Genomic DNA, 19617 nt, shown 5'->3' on the forward strand with positions numbered 1-19617 from the left:
GTTCTGTCGCTCCCATTTGTGTTGGCTGCCCAGGGTCTCCTTGACAAGATTGTCTGTTGGGCAAGGACAATCTACCTTTCTATTGGCCTCGAAAAAAGCACCGCGATGCGGATCACCAATTGTCATTCCACTGACAACCCACTGACAACCAAGGCCAAGTGTCCAGTCCCTCCCTATCCAAGGGGTCGTCTCCACTTCCACACTTGACTTTTCAACCCATAACGCTTACACTGTATCCAAAGCCCGCCGGACTTTGAGTTTTGTTACTCGGGTTTCTAAGAATTTGGGACCTGAAACGTCTTGTGCTTTCTACACCGACCTAGTCCTACACAGGCTGGAAAAATTGTTGTTCAGTATGGAGCTCTTACCAGGCTCACCTCATTGACAGACTTGAAGGTGTGCAGCGCCGAGCCACCCGAACTCTCCACTGTAGGACCCTGGGTTGTCAAGTGTCTGTGCTGCCATTCGAGGCTCGCCTCAGAGCCTTTAGGTAGCAGAGCCTCCACCACCGCCCGGCAGTGGCAAGGGTTGGGCTCCTCTGCCGGTTGCTTGACAGGTCTATGGAAAGCGCGCACCTCCTTAAGAATCGGGAAGCGTTCCGGACAACCAAAGCAGCACCACGGCCGAACTGTACGCCACTCCTGTTCTGTGCTCCTCACCGCCCTCAGAGACTTTCTTGCGGCCCCTCTGTCGGTTCACTCTCCGCTTCGTACCAACCGGGCAGAATCGGCGGCCCTACGCCGGGCGTTCTAGCGCTCATACCACATTTAGTAACTCGCCAAATGTAACCGATGTATAATTTTGCGTCTGAATTTGTCATGCTATGTTGTTATGTTATTATACCCCGCACCGGTGGCAGGCTAACAGGCGCAGCAGCGCACGGGCTCTCGCCTTTCGGTCCTAGCGTCGGAGGCCACCTGGGGTAACACTTCCCCGGCATATTAAGATTAATATGATTATTAATATTATCAGTCCATGTGTTCTAAAAAATTCCGTGCACATGCACACAGCCATTGTTGGCTTGCACAAGACAATGCTTCCTTCATCTTTTTTTTTTTTTTTTCGCAGGTGATCATCACACCACACATGTCTGGCCCATTACATCCGCCTGAGGTGAGGAGTATCAAGTTTCTGATCGGGAACCTTAACCTCGGTCGTTAAAGGGGCCCTGCAATCCTATTTAAGCATCTACCTTTTTTGCGGTTTCCACATCTCTTGTGGTTCGGGTAACCCAGCGGGCACGGAGAGTGTAACTAAATATTAGTGCGTCATATTTTAACCGGACGACGCGGAAGCCTTTTACATCTTCGGGGGCGCCCTGTGGTACTGAATGCGCGTGGCATGTGAATACATCGTGAGGTTGTTGGTCTTGACCAGACCCTGCCTTACGAGTGGGCAGAGCCGCTAAGAACTTTTTTTTAGCCGAAATAAAAATAATATAAGTGGGGGCGAACTGTTTCGATTACTTATGAAAGTAGTTTTTTTCAGTCTTCTAGATCAGAAAAGAAGTAAGTGCAGTTTATAAAATACGGAATCAAGATATGACCCGTCGACATACCCGCCACCAATCGCTGGAAAAGGGGTAGTGGGATCAGGCGCCGACGCGTAAAGGCCCCGGATGTACGCGGCGGCGCTAGGTTCATATAGACCTTTGCAAAAAGAGCGCTCTGGCCGCCGCCATTTTGCCAATCGAGCGACCCCTATCAGCCAGAAGTTTCTGGCACCCGCCTGAGCTGTGGAAACCCGGTCAGCGTGACTCCCCACCTGCATTTTGCATTCGGAGTTTGGCGGCGTTTTTTGGAAGTTTTTATTTTATTCGCCTGTTTAGGATGCTTACCCTTTGTATGTTATCTTCCACTGTGAGAACCAGGGAATACCAGGGCTCGTAGCCCGCTCGGCCTTCGCAGGAAACGAACGAAGAAAGCGAACGTCAAGCAGCCCGCGACGCAGGCAGTTCGACGTTCTTTGAGGATTATTTCCGTCGAGATAATCACCAAAAAGCCTTCCAGGCTGCGTTCCAGGTCTTCTCAAAAACTAGCTGATAGGGTCGGGTCCGGGGTGTGGGGACGGACTAAGCACGTTCGTTCATTTGCTTTGAAGCTGTGCAAAAAAGGAGCTCTCTTCTACATGTTCCCCCAAACACGCCGGATTCCGTCCGATCGTCGTGAAGTGACTATCGTCGACACTGTATATTAAGATATGCTATGTTATTTGAGACCTCTCTAAAATCCTTTTCGGATAACGCGGCACCGTGGGGTACGTACAATATATTTCTTGTTCGATTGATGAGACTCGTTGAATTTTATGTTGTGGACGGGGAATATTCATGCAGTACGGATATCGTGTGTGGTCAAATATTTTGACCTTTATAGATTTACACGGCTGAGTGTACGGTGCCGTAAAACAATGAGCATAAAATTAAACAAACATTCCAGTTGTAATTGTTCTGTCGCGCACGGACTCACCAAAACAGCTTTCATTTCTTTGTTTTTGTTCTCCAAAATAGAGCACTGCTTTCTTAAAGACTTCTATAAATAATGTTCGCCACAGAACACAAGATAAAAAAGAAAACGCGGCAATTCAGCGGCCACCAGCGTCTGGAATTGCGCCTACGCAGGCTGCCACAGCCCACTGATGAGAAACTCCACAGCTCAGCGCAGTCCGGCAACACTGACGTACACTCTCAAAACCAGGTACACGCGCTGTAAATCGCTTCGTTTGAGACTGCCGCTGGAAAGGTCTATATAGGCTAGAGGATACGACCGGTTCCGAGCGTTTCAAAAGCCTTTGGCGAGCGTGTTTGGCTTGCGGTTTGGCCGTTTGGCTGTTTGGCAGCGCGAAGTGGCTCCGTTCTAAACTGATATTTACTCGGTGTTTGCTATCGTTTGTGGGCAACCAAGTGTCATGCCGAATCAGTGTGTTGTCGCGCAGCAAATGCAATGCGAGTCGCCCTGGCCGCCCACTTCATCGAGCTTATCCAGCACATGCTTTAGTGGCGCCCTCTTGAGCCGTCGACACGGAGTGCGGCAGCCGTGGGCGCTCGCTGAGCTCACTACCCCTCCTCTTGTTAACGGCCACCCAAGCCAGGACCAAGGACGTCATGAAGGAGGTTATGTTTTGCTGGTTTTTGCAACTTTAATTTGCCTATAACTTGTAAAATAAAGTGAAATTTGAGAAAGTGAAAGTTCCCTAAGTTACTACGTTCAGTTCGCTCAGGTTCGGTGCAGATTAAGAACCAGGCAAAAAGTCATTGCCCTTTAAGGCTTGTTTTTATACTCGTTTATACGATGTACTTCAACGATCGTTAGGACTCACGAGCTGTGTTAGCCAATACAGCTTTTCATGGATTCCACGAGTAGTTTTAGCCAATACAGCTCTTCACGGATTCCACCGAAACACTTCCGCTGCTTCTTTTTTATGGATCTCTTCGCTCAAGCTTTCTGGGTCGCCTTTGGCCTTTGAGGAATATCTTCAGGCTTTAGGCAAATCCGCGTGGTCTCTTCGCATTGTTCTTGACACCTGCAAAGCTCCTTTGGCTTGATCCAATCGCCAGACTCTGTCACTCCTCGCCACTATCGTCATCAAAGCCTCGCCACTTTCATCACCTTAATTCTATCAGATATAAGAAGCTCCTCGAGATCCTCGAGTGGTTTCACTTTCCTAGTTTCCAGATATTCGTCGAGAAGCATCGATCCTGTCTCAAACGCACGCGGGACACCATACTTTGTCCAGTAGTTTGTCGGCTTTTCCGAACAGCTCGCGGAGCACGTTTGGATACAAAGTTACAAACCCCGTATTCATATATGTGCCGCTTCAGCTCCCCGAACGAACATAGGCCCTGCGTCATGAGCCTCGTGGCCTCCGCCGTGCAATTGTACAACAAAAACTGCAAGACTAGTGCTTCTCGAACGCTATTTTGGAAAATAGATTTAACATTGTCAAACCACGGAGGCAATTTCGCCTCCGCTTGTGGTATCTCGGGTATTACACCACGCAATCATTTTAAGAGTCGTAGCACGTCGTCCAACTCCGTGTCCACACCAGAGTTCTGCTGCACCGCCATCACGGTTTCAACGCACAGCTCCTTCACGGGGAACTAAGCTTGACGGTGCAGTAGCCACATCAAACAGTTCCAAATTTCTGCTCAGGCCCTCGCCAACTCCAAGCTGTCTTTCCGGTCTCCCGCCTGAACAAAGGTGCCTAAACGCCCGGCCTGAGTCCACGTCGGTCGCCGCGAAGGCCGCCCGCTGCCGCCCGACGACCTTCAGACGATGTTTTGCCGTGTCGTTCGTCGCGTAGATGCTTCCCGGGCAATCAGAAAGACGCACCGCCTGTATCCTCCGACGCTCACAGCTGAGGGGTCCCAGCTTCTCGGCTCCGCTGCTCCTAAGGTGGCCTCCGCCGCCCTCCGTCCGCCTGCTCGTCATCACCGAGCCCCCCGCCAAACTTTTCGACTGCACCAGTAAGGTTCTTGACGTGGTGCGAAGAGGCGTCGGATGTTGAAAATCCTTGCCCTCCTATCTCGTCTGGTGACTTCGACGGCGAGGCTTTTATAACGACAAAGACTTTGTTGAACGTATCTACATTTATTTACTCTAAAATGGCTGACGACAGTGCCTGCGACCGCACTTTGAAACCTCTCCTACCCAACTCCCCGGTCCCCTGCCACGGGGTTCTGACTCCGTCCCCAAGGGGACACGTTCCTTCCACGCGGCGGCGCCGCGCGTGCTCCCCTAGAAGGCCACAACTGCCACCCTTCTCTTTGGTGAGGGGGACAGCTGGTCCACCTCCGAGGAGTGCCCAAAAAACAAAAAACAACCTCCACGAAAAAAAAAAAAAATAAAAAAAATAAAAACGGCTTTCCTCTTTTACACTTGGCTTCAGGCTTTTTTGTCGCTCCGCACAATCGAGTGGTCACGTGACGCATTCCGTCCGAGCTATAGATTGGCTCCGATTGCTGATGTCATCCGCTACAGTGCATTACAAGGTGACTGACTCAGTATATATATATATATATATATATATATATATATATATATATATATCGTTAAAAAATACCAAAGCACATTATTATTATACTACCTTACAAAATTTTTCGAAATTCTTTATATCAGTCCTTCCACGTTGTGGGAACCACGTGTTTCCCGGATCCCTGTCTAGGCCAAGCTTAGGCAGGCCATGGGGCGCCGCCATATAAAGGCGTTTCCCGTATACGAGGCGAGGCCGCATCCGGGGGACACCTTTATCATCCGGGAAACGCCTAAAGAGCGAAGGAGAGCTTCGAGGACGGCTCTCCCTCGCTCTTCTCGGGTTATCTGCCGAAGGCACACCCCTCGGGATCTTGATACTTGGACGCGTCCGCCCTCCGGGGTGCCAAACTTCATCCGATCACTCCATGTGCGTCCATTCCCGCAGGCTGCTTAAACGGCAAAATCCAACGGCCAGGAAGCGACTCTCCCTGGGGGTGACTCTGCTTGACCGAGCCGTCCTTTCTTTTACTAATCCTTTCCCTGCCTGATACTGTGAATAGCGGCAGCGTGGACTCCGCTTTCGATCCTCTCAAAAGAGACAGCGCCGTTATCTCGGACATTGTTGGCCCTCGGGCATACGTGCGGCGTTATCGTCAATAAACACGTCGTTATCCGGACCAAAGGAACCTTGTGTGATTCTAACTAGTATCCCCAAAGGGGAATACCACAACGTATGTTTTAAGTTCTTTGTGCTCGTGAGTTACAGTCTACATCTGACTTGTGGGAGACAAAAGCTCCATTGATGAGAGGTATTCACCGAGCTTCTTTTGACCATCATCAAACTTCCTGGTCCGCCGTCTAAAATATCTTGCTCAAGGTTTTGGGACAAGAGGAGGGGACATTAAAAGCGCAATGATCCTAATTTCAAGTAGAGGCTATTAAAGTTAGACTAATACGAATTTCAAACTAATGAAAGGCAGACAAAATGGCAGAATTCTGCGCCTAAGGGAGCGGGGAACTCCGGAAACTGACAACCTTGTTTGTAAAAAAACTGTCATCACCTCGTGCTTCATATCTTGGAAGGCGATTTGCATCAGCACTCGTTCAAGTGTTCGGACGTAGCGGAAGGCGTCTTTCTCCTCTTTGGAACTGAAGAAGAGGCGCGCAACATTAAGCGCCTTCGTAACCTGGAATGCGCTTGGCCGGGCTGGCGTTTCCACGTCTTCCTCGTCGGGTTTGTCTTCCACGGTGGGTTTTTTACCGACAATCTGCATGCGCGACGATGTCCTCGTCTGTCGGGGCGTAGCACATTAGCGTACTGCTGCCCGCGTGGACATAATCGGCAAAATTGACGTCTTGCAGCACCTCGAGAACATTCCCAAAAACGACCACATGCTGTCTGGGGTCGCTCGTCACCTCCGTACTTGCAATACTAAAGCCACATTGATGAAAACAGTTAGGAATTTCCGCCCTTAACTCGATCCCAAGCACGCAACAGTACATGCATCGCGTTGAGGAGTGTCGCAATCTACAGTCGCTCTGGCTCCTCGTGTACAAAATTGCCGTTTCAGCACGCGGTACGTATAAACGATTTCTTATTCTTTATGACAGCCTGGTCCGTCATTTGTAGAACTGTAGTCGTGTTTGGTGGAATGAAGGCTTAATTTATTAAGCTTCAGCTCTACGTCGACCTTGCGAGCTGAGCAATTGTCCACAATGAGCGGGACCCTTCGATAGCTGAATTCAAACTTCCTGTCCAACTGCCTGAGCTACCGCGCGAAAAAACTCGCCGGCCATCAATGCTTTGCAGTTAGCTGCGCAGTCAGTTGGCTTCGGCGATTTTTCTTTTACGAGGAGGGGGAACTTCTACGTTCCTGTTGCGTCTGCCGCAACCATGACGGTGATGCACTCTTTGCTTTGCTTGCCCCCTGCACGGATGACCCTTGTATGTGACTGTTTTGTCAGGCAAGAGCTTGAAAGACGAAGCAGCCTCGTCGGCACTAAAGATGTCACGTGGCAAGTAGCTAGCCAGGTAGTCGTGTAGGGTTCCACTTGTTTACATCAGGCACGCTTCCACGTTCACGTCTTTACTTTCTTTAGACACCCGACGAAAGACCAAATTGTGCCTGCCTTTCGCGGAAGCGATGAAACCGCCCTTCGGAAGTGGCAATATCGTGGTTGTTCAGACTTGGAGCGAAACTGGCAGCCTTTGCCATGATAATGGGGCCAATGAATTGGAGGTCCCAGCTTCTGGTGTCTTCAATCCGCGTGATGTGTGCTCTCTTCAAGTCCGGGTGCTTGGCAGATCGAGGTTTTTTTTTTTTTTGTCGGAAGCTTCAGCTTTGTGGGCATCCTCAATTGTCCTCTCGTTTGGAATGTAGTTTGGCAACAGGTTTTTGGGGATCTCATACTTATTTGCTATCTGAAACTCGCACGCTTTCCCAGTATCGAGTTTGCGCAGAATTTCTACTTTTTCTTTCGACTTGGCACGTTATTTGCGATTGTTTGCACATGACGTCAATCCGCCATTTTGTTCTTAGCTTGTGTTTTCAAACAAATTTACTACATTGAAAGATTACATCGTAACCGGTTGAGATGATGTCAGCTTGGTAAGACATAAGCTTCTGTGATCTACGCATTTGAGGGGGCATGCAAATCCTTGGAATGCTCGAGTTTGGCACACACCAGACAGCTCACAACAACAAAATGGTGGACGAAATTACGTCAGTGAAAACACCCTATACCAAAAGGTATCGCAGCGCGTAGTCGAATCTTGATGTGGCTTGTACAAATATTGCCCGTACCCACACACAAATCGGAGATTCGAAGAAGAAAGGAAACGATAACAAGATGACAAAAAAAGCTTGATAGACTTGATGGTTGCGCCATCTATGACTCGGTTGGGAAAGCTGCCACCGGAAGTTCACTATGTCGACACATGGCGGCGCCGTAAGGCAGCGCGCAGTTTTAATTATCGGTGGCCAAGCTATTTCGGGAACGAGCTGTTAAATTTTCTTTTAGTGTATAGCAGACCTTCGCGCTCCTTTGTCGGACCATGACAGTTCGTTCGAACTATACAAACATTTTTATTAATGAGTTCTGAACAAGCTTTTACTGTTGAAAAACTATTTACCAAAATAACCGCAAAATGCTTTAGTGCAAAAAAAGGGAAGCCGCAAATACTATTACATCAAATTGTCATTCTCAAATGTAATACGATATGTACTAGCATGGTTTTGGTATGTTTAACTCACTCTTTCAGCTAGGTCTTAGGCATTGACAAGTAAATAAGGGTTTAATTAACTACTGAACCAATGAGTAAATAGGCATGCTTGAAGGTCAAGAATTGGAATACAAATATAACATTTATATTGTACTAACTAGATTATCTTGACCTCCCGTAGTTTTATAACTTATGTGCATGTCGAATCTTGTGTGCATTTTTTGTGGTCATGGTTTTTAGTCTCTTAACTATTGATGGCCCAGGATATTTTGTCCCTGATAGTTTACTCCCAGGAGAAGTGGTCCGAATTGCCAGTGCAGACAAAACAGTCCTGTTAGTCTTTGTGCCTAAATTGTTTTAGTTTTGTGTGGTTTGCACACATAAACAACTGGGGGCATTAGCAAAAGCTGTGGAGGGGTAAAATCTCATGTTCGTGCTGCCATCTTATATAAATGTCTATAATCTTAGTTTTGTGTAAGCAAATGCTACAGGTTTTCTGGCAAGGAATGTCTGCACAATTTGTTTTCAAATAAAGGCCTTCTTTGAATTGTAGCTTCTTTGAATTGCCAGTGGGGAGTGCCCTCCGCACCTATTAGAAGTACGTCTTGAAGGGAAGAAGAAGTGATAATGTGAGCGCCACAGCAATTGGTGCCCTTCGCACCAAATTGCATGGAATAATTTGACTCGGGCCAAATCATCCTAAACTGAAACTTTAAGGGTTTCTGAAAAAAGACAGCATTGCGATTTAAAGACACTATTTTATAAAAAATTAGTAATCTTAGAGCCACCATTTTATGTATTGTGATATGCATTACATACATCTCAAACAACCATATTCTTTACAGATTGTCAAGAGCTTCATGCAGAATTTTGAGAACTTCACAAGAGGAGATCCACTGTTCCATACGTTCTCCTACACATCTGATTATTAATCTCAATGCTTTATGCAGTATCTCAGTAAAATGTTGAACAAACACTTTCCCTTTATATGGACAGTTCTAGCAAACACTTTACTAGGGGGAATATACGACACTCTCCTGATTTTCATTAGACAAAATGACGGCCACGCCGAATCCTCCGCTGATGGAGTGGTTTATTTGGTGACGCTTCCCCTCCTTCCCTTTCTCACCGCAAGAGCATATGACCAGGCCACCCCCCAGAATGGCGTCGCTGCTGCCATCAGAAGTGTTTCCACGGTTCTTCGTTGTCGTCCTTTTTTATGTATTCTCGGAGAGTGTTTTCTATACCTTCTAGTAAAATATTTGGTTCTAGTTGAGACATGTGGGAGTTGAAATGAGGGCATTGTTTTTGTTTGATCCAACTTTAAAAGCTGAGCTTGCTTTCTTCAAATCCCAATCGACAGAGAGGGATTTAAAGTCTTAAGATTTTTGTAAATATATTTTTTAAATGGTGCAAAATTGTGTAATATTTCTTAAACTTTTGTTGTCATGTGGGATGTAGAGAGATTTTATAAGTAACAGGTCATCATTTAGGGGAACAGCTTTGCCATTAAGAGGGTGTAGCAAAGTGTAACTCATTACAAGCAAGTAAATTACTGTAACTACAAGCTTGAGCAACTTTTTTCATCTTTTTTTTTTGTCCCTCTCAAATGCCATAATGTATGGTACGATGTACCGAAAAGATCTGAAGAACATCACCCTTTCATTTTTTTAATATTTAGGATGTACCCAAAAACTTTGACATGTATATAACTTCAGACACCTTGCAGTACTCTCGGTCACATGCTTTTCTCAGTGGTGTTTGTCCAGTGGTCCTGAGGAGAAGCCACATTGCGTTTGTTTCGTCCTTGGACAATTAACAAAGGAGGACTTATTGTCAACGTCCATCCAGGACTATATACAATGATAAGTGCTCTTAGGTAGTAAGTTCTACATGTAAAAAAATGTTAGAACAGCAGCAGATACTTTATTAGACAAGGCTTTCGGGTAGAGTCTCTCCACTACTGCGTTTCTCGGTCACGGCAGAATGCAGTATAAGTTTGTAATTCAGGCAATACCTTATGGGAGTTTTACGGGGAGGGGTTTTGCATCAGGCGAAGCCATGATGCTGAAGATTTTATGTAAATATTTCTTATAATTATGGTGATATCATCATGTATGTCTCTAAATATTATTTTAGGCACAAGTTTTGGGAGCTGGGAATATTACGAAAATTGAGTTCCGATCAATCACGAAATTGAGAGGAATAAAAATAAATAAAACAAAATAAAGAAAATAAAAAAACGTATGAGTTTAGACAAAAAAAAAAAAAAAGAGCTACAAAAACCTAGGGCTCTATATAACCAATGCATATATTTTGTAACTCGAATTGTTTTACTGTTTTTGGATCGAGCAACTTTTAACCAATCCGAAAGGCAGATATGGTGTCGATTGCTGTTCGAAGCAGAACCGTCTTAAAAAGATTGTGCCGTTTCAATACGTAGTCTGGGAAGAAGTTTTATTTTGTTGTTTAGGATTGAATTTTTTTGTTAAGTTGGCAAATACCTAGTGAGATTTTCCCCTGTTGAGATATTCTCTCATAAAGGGTCATCTCAGCTGAAGGAAATGCCCCTGTTGATTTGGACACAGAGCCCACATAATTTAAAACAAAACTTTTTTTTTTTTAGTTTTCCTTTTTAAATTAGTGTTTGCTTTCTGTCGGCCTCTAGAAACTAGAACAAAAGCAGCTCGCTTCCAGTTAGTGAAAAAGGTGTGTCTGCATTTTTTTTTTTCGCGTTCTGATTTGCTCACAAAGGACATTAAATTTCCTGATTTCTGTCTTTCACGTTTTGATTTGCTTGCAGTCGGACATTGCGTACCTGGCAAAGTTGATCTACAAAAACTCTCAACGCTCTCATCTTGTCAGAAGGGTTATTTACGTTAGTCGTGTTATAAATATTTTTGTCTAATCATTATTTGATTTAAATACAAGGGCAGATAAAAAAGCACCAAATGATAGACAAACATTAAAAAAAATGTCGTTTGAAGATCCTTTCTGCGGGAAAAGTTCGATTTAAATCACCACAATACTACCAATTCGATTAAGCCATGTTTTAAATAATGATTTATATCACGATTTAAAGCATGATGTATTTAACAATTTAAATTATTTTTATTATCTACTCTGGTGCGCGCGCGTAACTATAATCACTGCTCGAGGCGCGCCAGCGCACGAGCGCCCACAGTTTTGACCACATTGCCTCACCCAGAGGTCATGAAACTGCGCATCTAAAAACAAAACAAAAAATATCAACTAAAGGACATGACATTCATGTCACACCGTGGTTCATGTCGATGATCATGTGTTTAGTTTCATTACTGTTGCGGAAGCCGAAGCTATACGTTGATACAGCTTAAAAATATCTTGAAAAAAAATTAGGCAGTCTGCTAGGAACACGTGTGTCAAGAATTCTACGCAAAAAAAGAGCAATATTGACGGTGAGAGATTTATTTGAAATTCTGCGCGCGAAGTTCATGACGTCACGGAATGGTCATTCGCTCTTTTCACCTCAACACGAAAGTGAAGCCGATCCACCTCTGCCAAAGCCACCTAGAGGAGAAAAGCCTGTGGGCTCCGGCAATCACGTGTGTGTACGTCACAGCTACTGGGCCTACGTCAAGTAGCTGTACTTGGTTCGGCATTTGGAGCCGGCTTGCTTTGGCGTGTTTCCAAAACGTTTCACGATGAAGGACTGATGGAAGCAGCTTGTTTCGACGTGTTCAAAGACGCTTAGTTTTTGTTTCCGTACTTTTCTTTGTTCGTCTTGTTTCAAACGTGGCACAACTTGTCAGTGTTTTGCGTATTTTGCTCGATGATCAAGTGCTGTTTTCGTCATGCCTGACACATGCTGTGTGCCTTGCACACTAAAACTTTCAACACCCATGTTCGTGTTAAAAGGGTGTTTTTCCGAGCTCACACCCTTCCTACACCATTTTTACATGATTTTTGAATATTCAAGGGTGTACGGAAAGGCCTACACCCTTCGTACATCCTTTTTACACCCTACGGCTACCGAAATCGTGTTAAGAGGGTGTTGCGGTGGTACACCCATGATTTCCGAATCGTCGAACTCGGAAACCGCCGAATTGCAGACATACGCGCCGACAGCAGAAGTCAAGAAGCAGCCTGCTCAATTTAGAGGATTTCGTGAAGTTCAAGTAAGCACAATGGGCAGCTGACATCCAAGCCAAGCCAACGCTCAAGTTGTTTTCAAGCCAGATGAATGCCGGCGTTGTGTACAAGCTCCTTGGTTGTTTACGTGCAAGCGACCACGAAAATAGCATCGGTTACTCACGCACTTCTGCTCAGAATGGTGAGACCACATCGGTTCTATTATGATACATTCCGTCTTATCCTGAGATGTACTAAAGCGAAGGCTAGACGTGCGAGACGGTTCGGGCTCACAGCTTTACTGTGAGCCTGTACCGTAAAGGTCGGTTCCGACACTTGCGTTTGAGTGTGTTTGTCTGCGTTGCGTTTAGAACCGAAAACGAGACACCGGCACATCTGTGCTTCGTATGAAGCGTGGATTCCAATTCAAAGAATCATCTTGGCACGCGATATAAGCAGCAGGGATGTCCTGGTTTCTCGCAGCCGCAACGCGGTCAAACGCAACTGTTTGAACCAGGCTTTACGTGGTTGTCCTGCGCTTGTCCCTCGCGCTTTATTCTTTCGATTTTAAGTATTCATTTTCAACTCGCTCGCTTTTAACAGTACTAGTAGATACTCGGGCTGCACGAGGGTTCGTGCAGTGCGACCATTTAGCGATGCTATGAGCTTGTGCTCGAACCTTGGCTTTAATGGGCAATCATCGGGGATATATGACACACGATGATGCCAAGTCTGTTCACGGCGGACTCTCGTGCTGTTCTGATTGGAGGAGAAGGGGCGTGTAAAAAATTGGCAAATGGAACATGGTTAGCGACAGCGCAAATATATGTTGGAAAAAGTTCAGAACATTGAAGTGCAGCAGCCTGAAACTTTGGAGTTAAGCAATTAGAGAATCATTTGAAGACATCTTTAGAGGTTCAGCCTTCTCTCCCCCCACACCAATATCGAAGGCTGCTAGGATATTGGTTCAGGCTAAGCCCTCTGTCTTTCAGTCAGCGAACTCGAGCCGTTCCACCTGACCTTGTTATTTCATAACAGATATGTTAGAAAATGGAATGCAGATTTTCTTTACACGGCCAAAACATAAAGTGTTATCAAATAATACCTGCCATATTCATATTCTACATTTACAGACCGGGGCTGCCCCGCCTGTGGAGGGTGAAGATGCGAGCAGCCTCGAAGCCCACCAAAAGTGGCTGTGTGCTGAGAGCGAAAGCTGGTGCCTGACGAAGGCCAGATTGATTTTCGAAAGGATGCGACTGCCTGCAAATGGCTACATGTGTTGACATTGATGGGCATATAGACTGCACAGAATGCTTATCCCTACCTGATGGATGCTAGGAGGGTATGCGTTCCATATTTTTTTACTGATCTCTACGACAATTGCTCAATTGCGCTTCCCCGTTCCGTGATTGCGGCTGCCGGACGACCATCTTGGGACACGGAAAATTAACCTTTTGGAGCGTTGCAGAGGCTGGCCGGCAGCGTGCTGAAGACATGTTTTTTGCTCGTTTGTCGTCATTGGGAGCGTTAAAGTGGCCCTGCAATAACTTTTTGACTGGTTTTTAATTTGGACCGAACCTGAGCGCATTGAACGTAGTAATTTAAAGAAACTTTTCTTTTCTCAAATTTCGCTTTATTTTAAAAGTTATAGGCAAATTAGACTTACAGAAACAAGCAAAAAATAACATCCTTCATGACGTCGTAGGTCCTGGTTTGAGTGGCCGTGAAGTAGTGAGCTCATTGAGCGCTCACGGCTGCCGCACTCAGTGTCAACGGCTCGAGAGGGTGCCACTAAAGCACGTGTTGACTAGGCTGTATGAAGCGGGCGGCCAGGGCAGCTCGCATTGCATTTGCCGCGCGATTAAAGACTAATTCGGCATAACACTTCATTGGCCACAAACGACGGCAAACACGGGGTAAAGATCAGTTCAGAACGGGAGCCACTTCACGCTGCCATACCGCCAAAGGGTCAAATCGCCAGCCAAGCCCGCGCCGAAAGCCTTGGGAACGCTCGGAACCGGTCGGATCCTCGAGCCAGTATACGACCGCAGCGCCACCGCGTACATCCGGGACCTTTCTAAGCCCATTGTTCGTCGGAGCCTCATCCCACTACGCCTTTCTAGTATGCGCCGTTTTTTTCACCGCTTGGTGGCGGGTTTGTCGACGGGTCTTTTCTTGTTTCCGTACTTTATAAACTGCATTTGTTTCTTTTCTGATCTAAAATACTGAACAAAAACTACTTTCATACATAATTGAAACGGTTCGCGACACTTATATTTTGTATCGACTAAAAAAAATGCTTTTAGCGGCTCTGACCAGTAGTAAGCCCAGGACCAAAGACGTCACATATTCCGCGCTTTCGGCAACGCGGGTCGCCCTCGTAGGTGGAGGAGGTTTCCGCGTCGTCCGGTTAAAATATGACTAACTGATATTTAGTTATTCTCTCCGTGCCCGCTGGCTTACCCGAACCCAAAGAGACGTGGAAACTGCAAAAGAGGTAGACGCTTAAGTATGATTGCAGCTCCCCTTTAAGTCCACACTCCTTTACTCCTACTCCGACGCTCCGAGTTTCATACTCCAGACACAGCAACTAAACGGTGCATGGCGTACACACCAAATCTATTGACGAGCCGCACAAGCTCCTTCCCACCGCACGGTTATGACGAACCTGGCATCCCGTGGATACGGGTGGGAGAAGCCAAAATTATTTCGGTGGTAAATTAATTAAAGCCAGTGTAGAGCGGCAGGGTACAAAGTAAAAGAGACGGCGACGTTATGAAGTTTCTACGAAAGTTTAAGTATTTCTGAGAGGTTTGGAGACTCGCTTCGAGCACGTGCGGGGAAAGGCACCTTGGCTGATCTATTTATTGACCGTGCAAGCTGTTTATATTTGACCGTGCAAGCTGTTTTCAGGCGAGATGCACGAACAAACCTTTCCCGCAATGCTAACTGATGCTTCGGCTTTCCAATCTAAGTATCTTTATTCGCTGCAGCTGGACTAAGCAGTTTAAAAAGGGCAGCCGTCCCACTGTCTTCTCAGCAACTTTTCTGTCGCCGAGCTATCAGCACGCTCGTTCGATAGATCACTTTGTTCTCAGGCAAGGCACATGAACAAACCTTTTCCGGAATGCTAATTGCTGTCTTGGCTTTCAAATCAAATTGTTTTTACCTGCTGGATTAACCACTAATGGACTGAAAAGGAGCAGCTGTCCGGCTACGCCTTTTGTTTCAACAATCTCAACAATGGCACAGCCATCTTGTTTGTGGACGTGACATCACGGAGCGCAAAGAAGTCACTTGTGCTCCAAGAAATGCTCGGAGCACGAAGAGCACGCTCGAGTGTCAGTCTCCGGCGGCGCTCCCCTCTGTTTATTGAAAGGAGCGCCAAACGCTCGCAATGTGTAAACAATAAGAATTTCCTTTGAAAACGCATAAAATATTTTGCAACAGCGCGGCACCGCAGGAAAAAGGCACAACTTGTCGAACGTCGAGTCTCGCCGGTCTTGCGGCGTGATCAAAGCTTCCTTGGCCTGCCAAACTGCTGCGTCTCTGTGCCTTTTCACGCTTGGATACTTATCAAGAATCAATGCCATGGCAGAGCTTTGAAGGTATGTCGCACATAGGCGTCTTCTCTATCACCCAGCTGTTCCAGCGAGTTGCTATCAATAGGAAACGAAATCGGTGGTTGCTATTATGGATTAACCATGGCTATGTTCCAAATCTACTCAAATGGATCACATGACAGCACAAATAGAGCAATGCTGTGGAAGAAGGTAGGTTTTCGAAGGCAAAAGTATGAAGCCCGTCCATATAGTTGTGTGCAATCTGTCGCCGTCGCCATAGCCTCCTACCCCTCCTTTTTCGCCACTGGATCATGCCCGCTTCTGGACTGCAAGTGCCGCAAGTTACAAATACAGTCGTAAGAGTAAAGTAAAATGCTGCTCCAGAGGCACATGCATCTTCATGCTCTTTGCACTCACGAAACAAATCCACACGGCGTTAATTCTTGATCGGTATTCAAGCGTGCGAAGACAAAGATGCAGCACTTTGGCATGCCAAGGAAGCTTTGATCATGCCGCCAGAACGGTAAGATTTGCGTTAGACGAGTTGCCCCTTTTTCTTGCGGTGCTGAGCTTTCGTAAAACTTTCCACGTGTTCTCAAACGCAATTCTCACTGTTCGGGGTTTTAACAAACTTCTTCGGTAAATGACAACGAACGAGCAGAAAACATGTCTTCAGCTTACTGCCGCCCAGCCTCCACGACGCTCCAAAAGGTTGACTGATAATCTTTGTCCCAAGGTGGCCATCCGGTGGCCGCACCTGAGCTGCAACGACCAAGCGGAGACACGCGATCCAGCAAATTGTCGTGGAGATAAATGGTATTGCTTGCACGGCGTACTATTAGTCTTCAGAGCAAACACAAGTGTCGCTGCGGTCGCCACGTCTTGATTGGGTGAGGTGTACCGTGACGTCTGGTGACGGACTCCGCTTCGCGTTCTGGCATCTAGCTGGCATCTAGCTGGCATCTAGCTGGCTTCCCTGCGCCCGTTTCCTCACGATCGGAGGTTTGTGATCATGCTGACCTACTGTTCAGCGCTGCAATGCAATTTCCAAAAAGAAGCTGGTATCATATTCTACCACCCGAAAACTTCGAGATTAAAAAGAGCATGGACAGTCAGACTAAGGATGGGAAAGGCACCGTCAACATCGGCCGTTGTGAGCTGTAAGCACGTTGAGAAGCGGGGCTTCGTTTACCCAGTGTACAAGGCGCTGGGTGAGACTTATGCCGACAGAATTTTCATAGCTTTTCCAACCGTGTTTGTCACGTTTACCCTTATAATTGGGTTATAAGTATGGAAAGCTATCGGTAGAGGCAACTTCGTCGATGAACCCCCCCGCCCCCTCCACACGATATAAGGCGGTTGTGCAAGGGGTTGTGGAAGCGGCGGTGTAAGTGTTTCAGACACTGAAATTCTGTTCTTTGCAGATTCATGAGTTAAGCACGAGACACATGCGCGAAAAATCCATCCGATCCGACGTCCAATCCGACAGTACGACTGCCTGATCCGAAAAATGTGGTCGCTTCAGGCGTCAGATCGGCGATCCGACATGCGTCAAACGCGCCAGATAGTTTCGCACGGCGGACGGATTGTCGGATGCGTCCAGCCAATGACAGCACAGCTAGCGCGAACGTCATGATGACATACTTGGTCTGTCGGGACGAATAAGAAAACGGGACGGGCGACGGGAAGCCGGACGCGTAGATCCCGCTGATCCATTCGAGAAAGATGGCCCCGGCAAAGAATGCACGCGCTAACAAGAACGAGCTCCTAGCTTCGCTCGTGCGAGCTAAACCATCAATCTGGGACCAGAGATCTATGAACGCGGACCTCCGCTGGAGTGCTTGGAAGTTGGATCTCCTGGGCGGAGCCGAACGGATTGTTGGGTCGCTTGCAAGGTCGGAAGCATGTGCGTGTGTCTCAATTCGGAGCGGCGTTCGGACTGTCGGATCGGACGATTCTGCCGTCCATTTGTCTCGCGCTTTAGGAGAACATCAGACCCCGCTTTGCGGGCATACAAATGGCATCTAAGTCAAAGGCCTTTGGGCGGTCTCACTTGTAATTTTCTCCCCATGGCCCAGAATATATTTAACATGTTGCTCGAGCAGAGTACAGCTTTTTCGCTGAGACGTTTTTGTTTAGAAACAAAGTTGAAAAAAACCTCTTAATTTATTCAAATCATCAGCAGCATTGATTGTGTGAGATGTAAATATACTGCAATGCTCCTGCAAGTGTGGTGGCATTTCTTCCTTTTCATATACCAGCTGTGATTCATGCACTGTCTGCCCTGGAAACCATGCTCGGAATGTTGGTTGAAGTTTCGCCTGCAGCTACAGACCATACCTCAATAAGGCCGCATATAATAATTCGCATTTCCTACGTAAAATGCGCACAAAAAAAACAAAAAAAAAAACGAAAGTAATATGCCGACAGCTAACGCCTCTCGGCCTTTGTAGGGCGAGTGAGGGGGTAAATTTTGTCCTCAGCAGGACGTCACCCCGGCTCTCTGTAAAAGGTCGCCTCCCAAACTTCTCGGTGGTAATACTCTCACCATACAATGCACCTGTTATTTGTTTGGCCCCTGGTCATGAAATCATTCTCAGTTTGCCATTCCATCTCACCGAGAGCCCGATTTTGGTCATTGAGGTCTCAACCGGCTTGCACTGAAGAAGTATTAGCGAGTTCGTTTCACGGCACCCGCAGCGTGGAGCGGGTTCGTTTCAGCCGGCACTCCACAAGTGGTTGCACTCTCCGAGTTCGTTTCATTGCTGACACCCCACGCGTGCATGCACTCGCTGCACCGATAAAATCGAGATTGCGCCAAAATGCAATCCCGTCGTGCCTCGCTCCGGCTAGGCCGGCAAGGTGCTGGAGCAGATGACGAAAGTTTGTCTGCTACGATGTGTCGCAGAACTGAAAGGAAAAAAAGTAGATTTCCTGATAGAAATTGCGTCCCGCGGGCAACGGAATCAAACGCGAGCTTGAACTGTGAGCGTCTCCTATTTCATGAAGGAAGCAGTTGACAAACCGTGCTTTATTTGGAGGTTTTAAGTCGCTCTGTTGCCGTAAAAACGCTGAAATATACCAGTGTGTAAAGAAATGCTCAGAACAAATGCATCAGCGGCCCCCGAGATATTTATCACCAACTAGTGCGGGTGAAAAATTGAACATTTGTCGACAAAACTGCCCCAGCAGAAACTTTGACTGCCCAATAAGCATCAGAGAAAGCTAAATTTAGTGATTTTACCCGAGGCTTGGGCAACATCATCATGTTTAACATTTACCTACTTCAGCTAACTTGCCCCGTCATATTTTGTTCGAGAAAGCTCTCGTTCTCGACGCCCTCACCAAAGCTAATATCTGATCCACCTGTAATGACGATCGAAATCGAAAAGTGTTGCTGGGTATTCCAGCAGACTAGTTTTAAGGCGTACCCTTTCAGTGGTCCACGCATAATGCCATGCTGAAATGGATCAAGCTTCTGCTCGGACAGCATCATCCATTTTCTTCAGTGTAAACGGTTATGAGAATTGAAAGATCGCAACCAGCTGCTTTGTAGACAGCTGGTTGCGGAAATTTACGCCGTCTGTAACTATCCCTATGACAGCCTAGTTGCTTGAAGTCATCGCAACTATAAACTACAGGCTGCAGCGACCAACGTTTGTAGATAAACGTTGGTAGCGACTGTACTCTCGCATTCCCACCCATCACTCCGAACAGCAAGGCGCCAGTTTCGGTTTGAGGTCGGTAT

General features: G+C 46.7%; 1 protein-coding gene across 1 annotated transcript in view; it reads left to right on the forward strand.

Annotated features, from left to right (window-relative positions):
• LOC115322726 (glyoxylate/hydroxypyruvate reductase A-like) overlaps window positions 1–9553 on the forward strand; it is a 134210-nt gene extending 124657 nt beyond the window's left edge. The window contains exons 12-13 of the mRNA XM_042292331.1: window positions 1069–1113; window positions 9039–9553. Coding sequence (XP_042148265.1) covers window positions 1069–1113; window positions 9039–9125 — 132 coding nt within the window. The 3' untranslated portion in view covers window positions 9126–9553. The remainder of the gene's footprint in view (window positions 1–1068; window positions 1114–9038) is intronic.
• Window positions 9554–19617: the final 10064 nt, after the last annotated feature.

Source organism: Ixodes scapularis, unplaced genomic scaffold (assembly GCF_016920785.2).
Source record: "Ixodes scapularis isolate PalLabHiFi unplaced genomic scaffold, ASM1692078v2 PGA_scaffold0__279_contigs__length_252992795, whole genome shotgun sequence".
NCBI lineage: Eukaryota > Metazoa > Arthropoda > Arachnida > Ixodida > Ixodidae > Ixodes > Ixodes scapularis.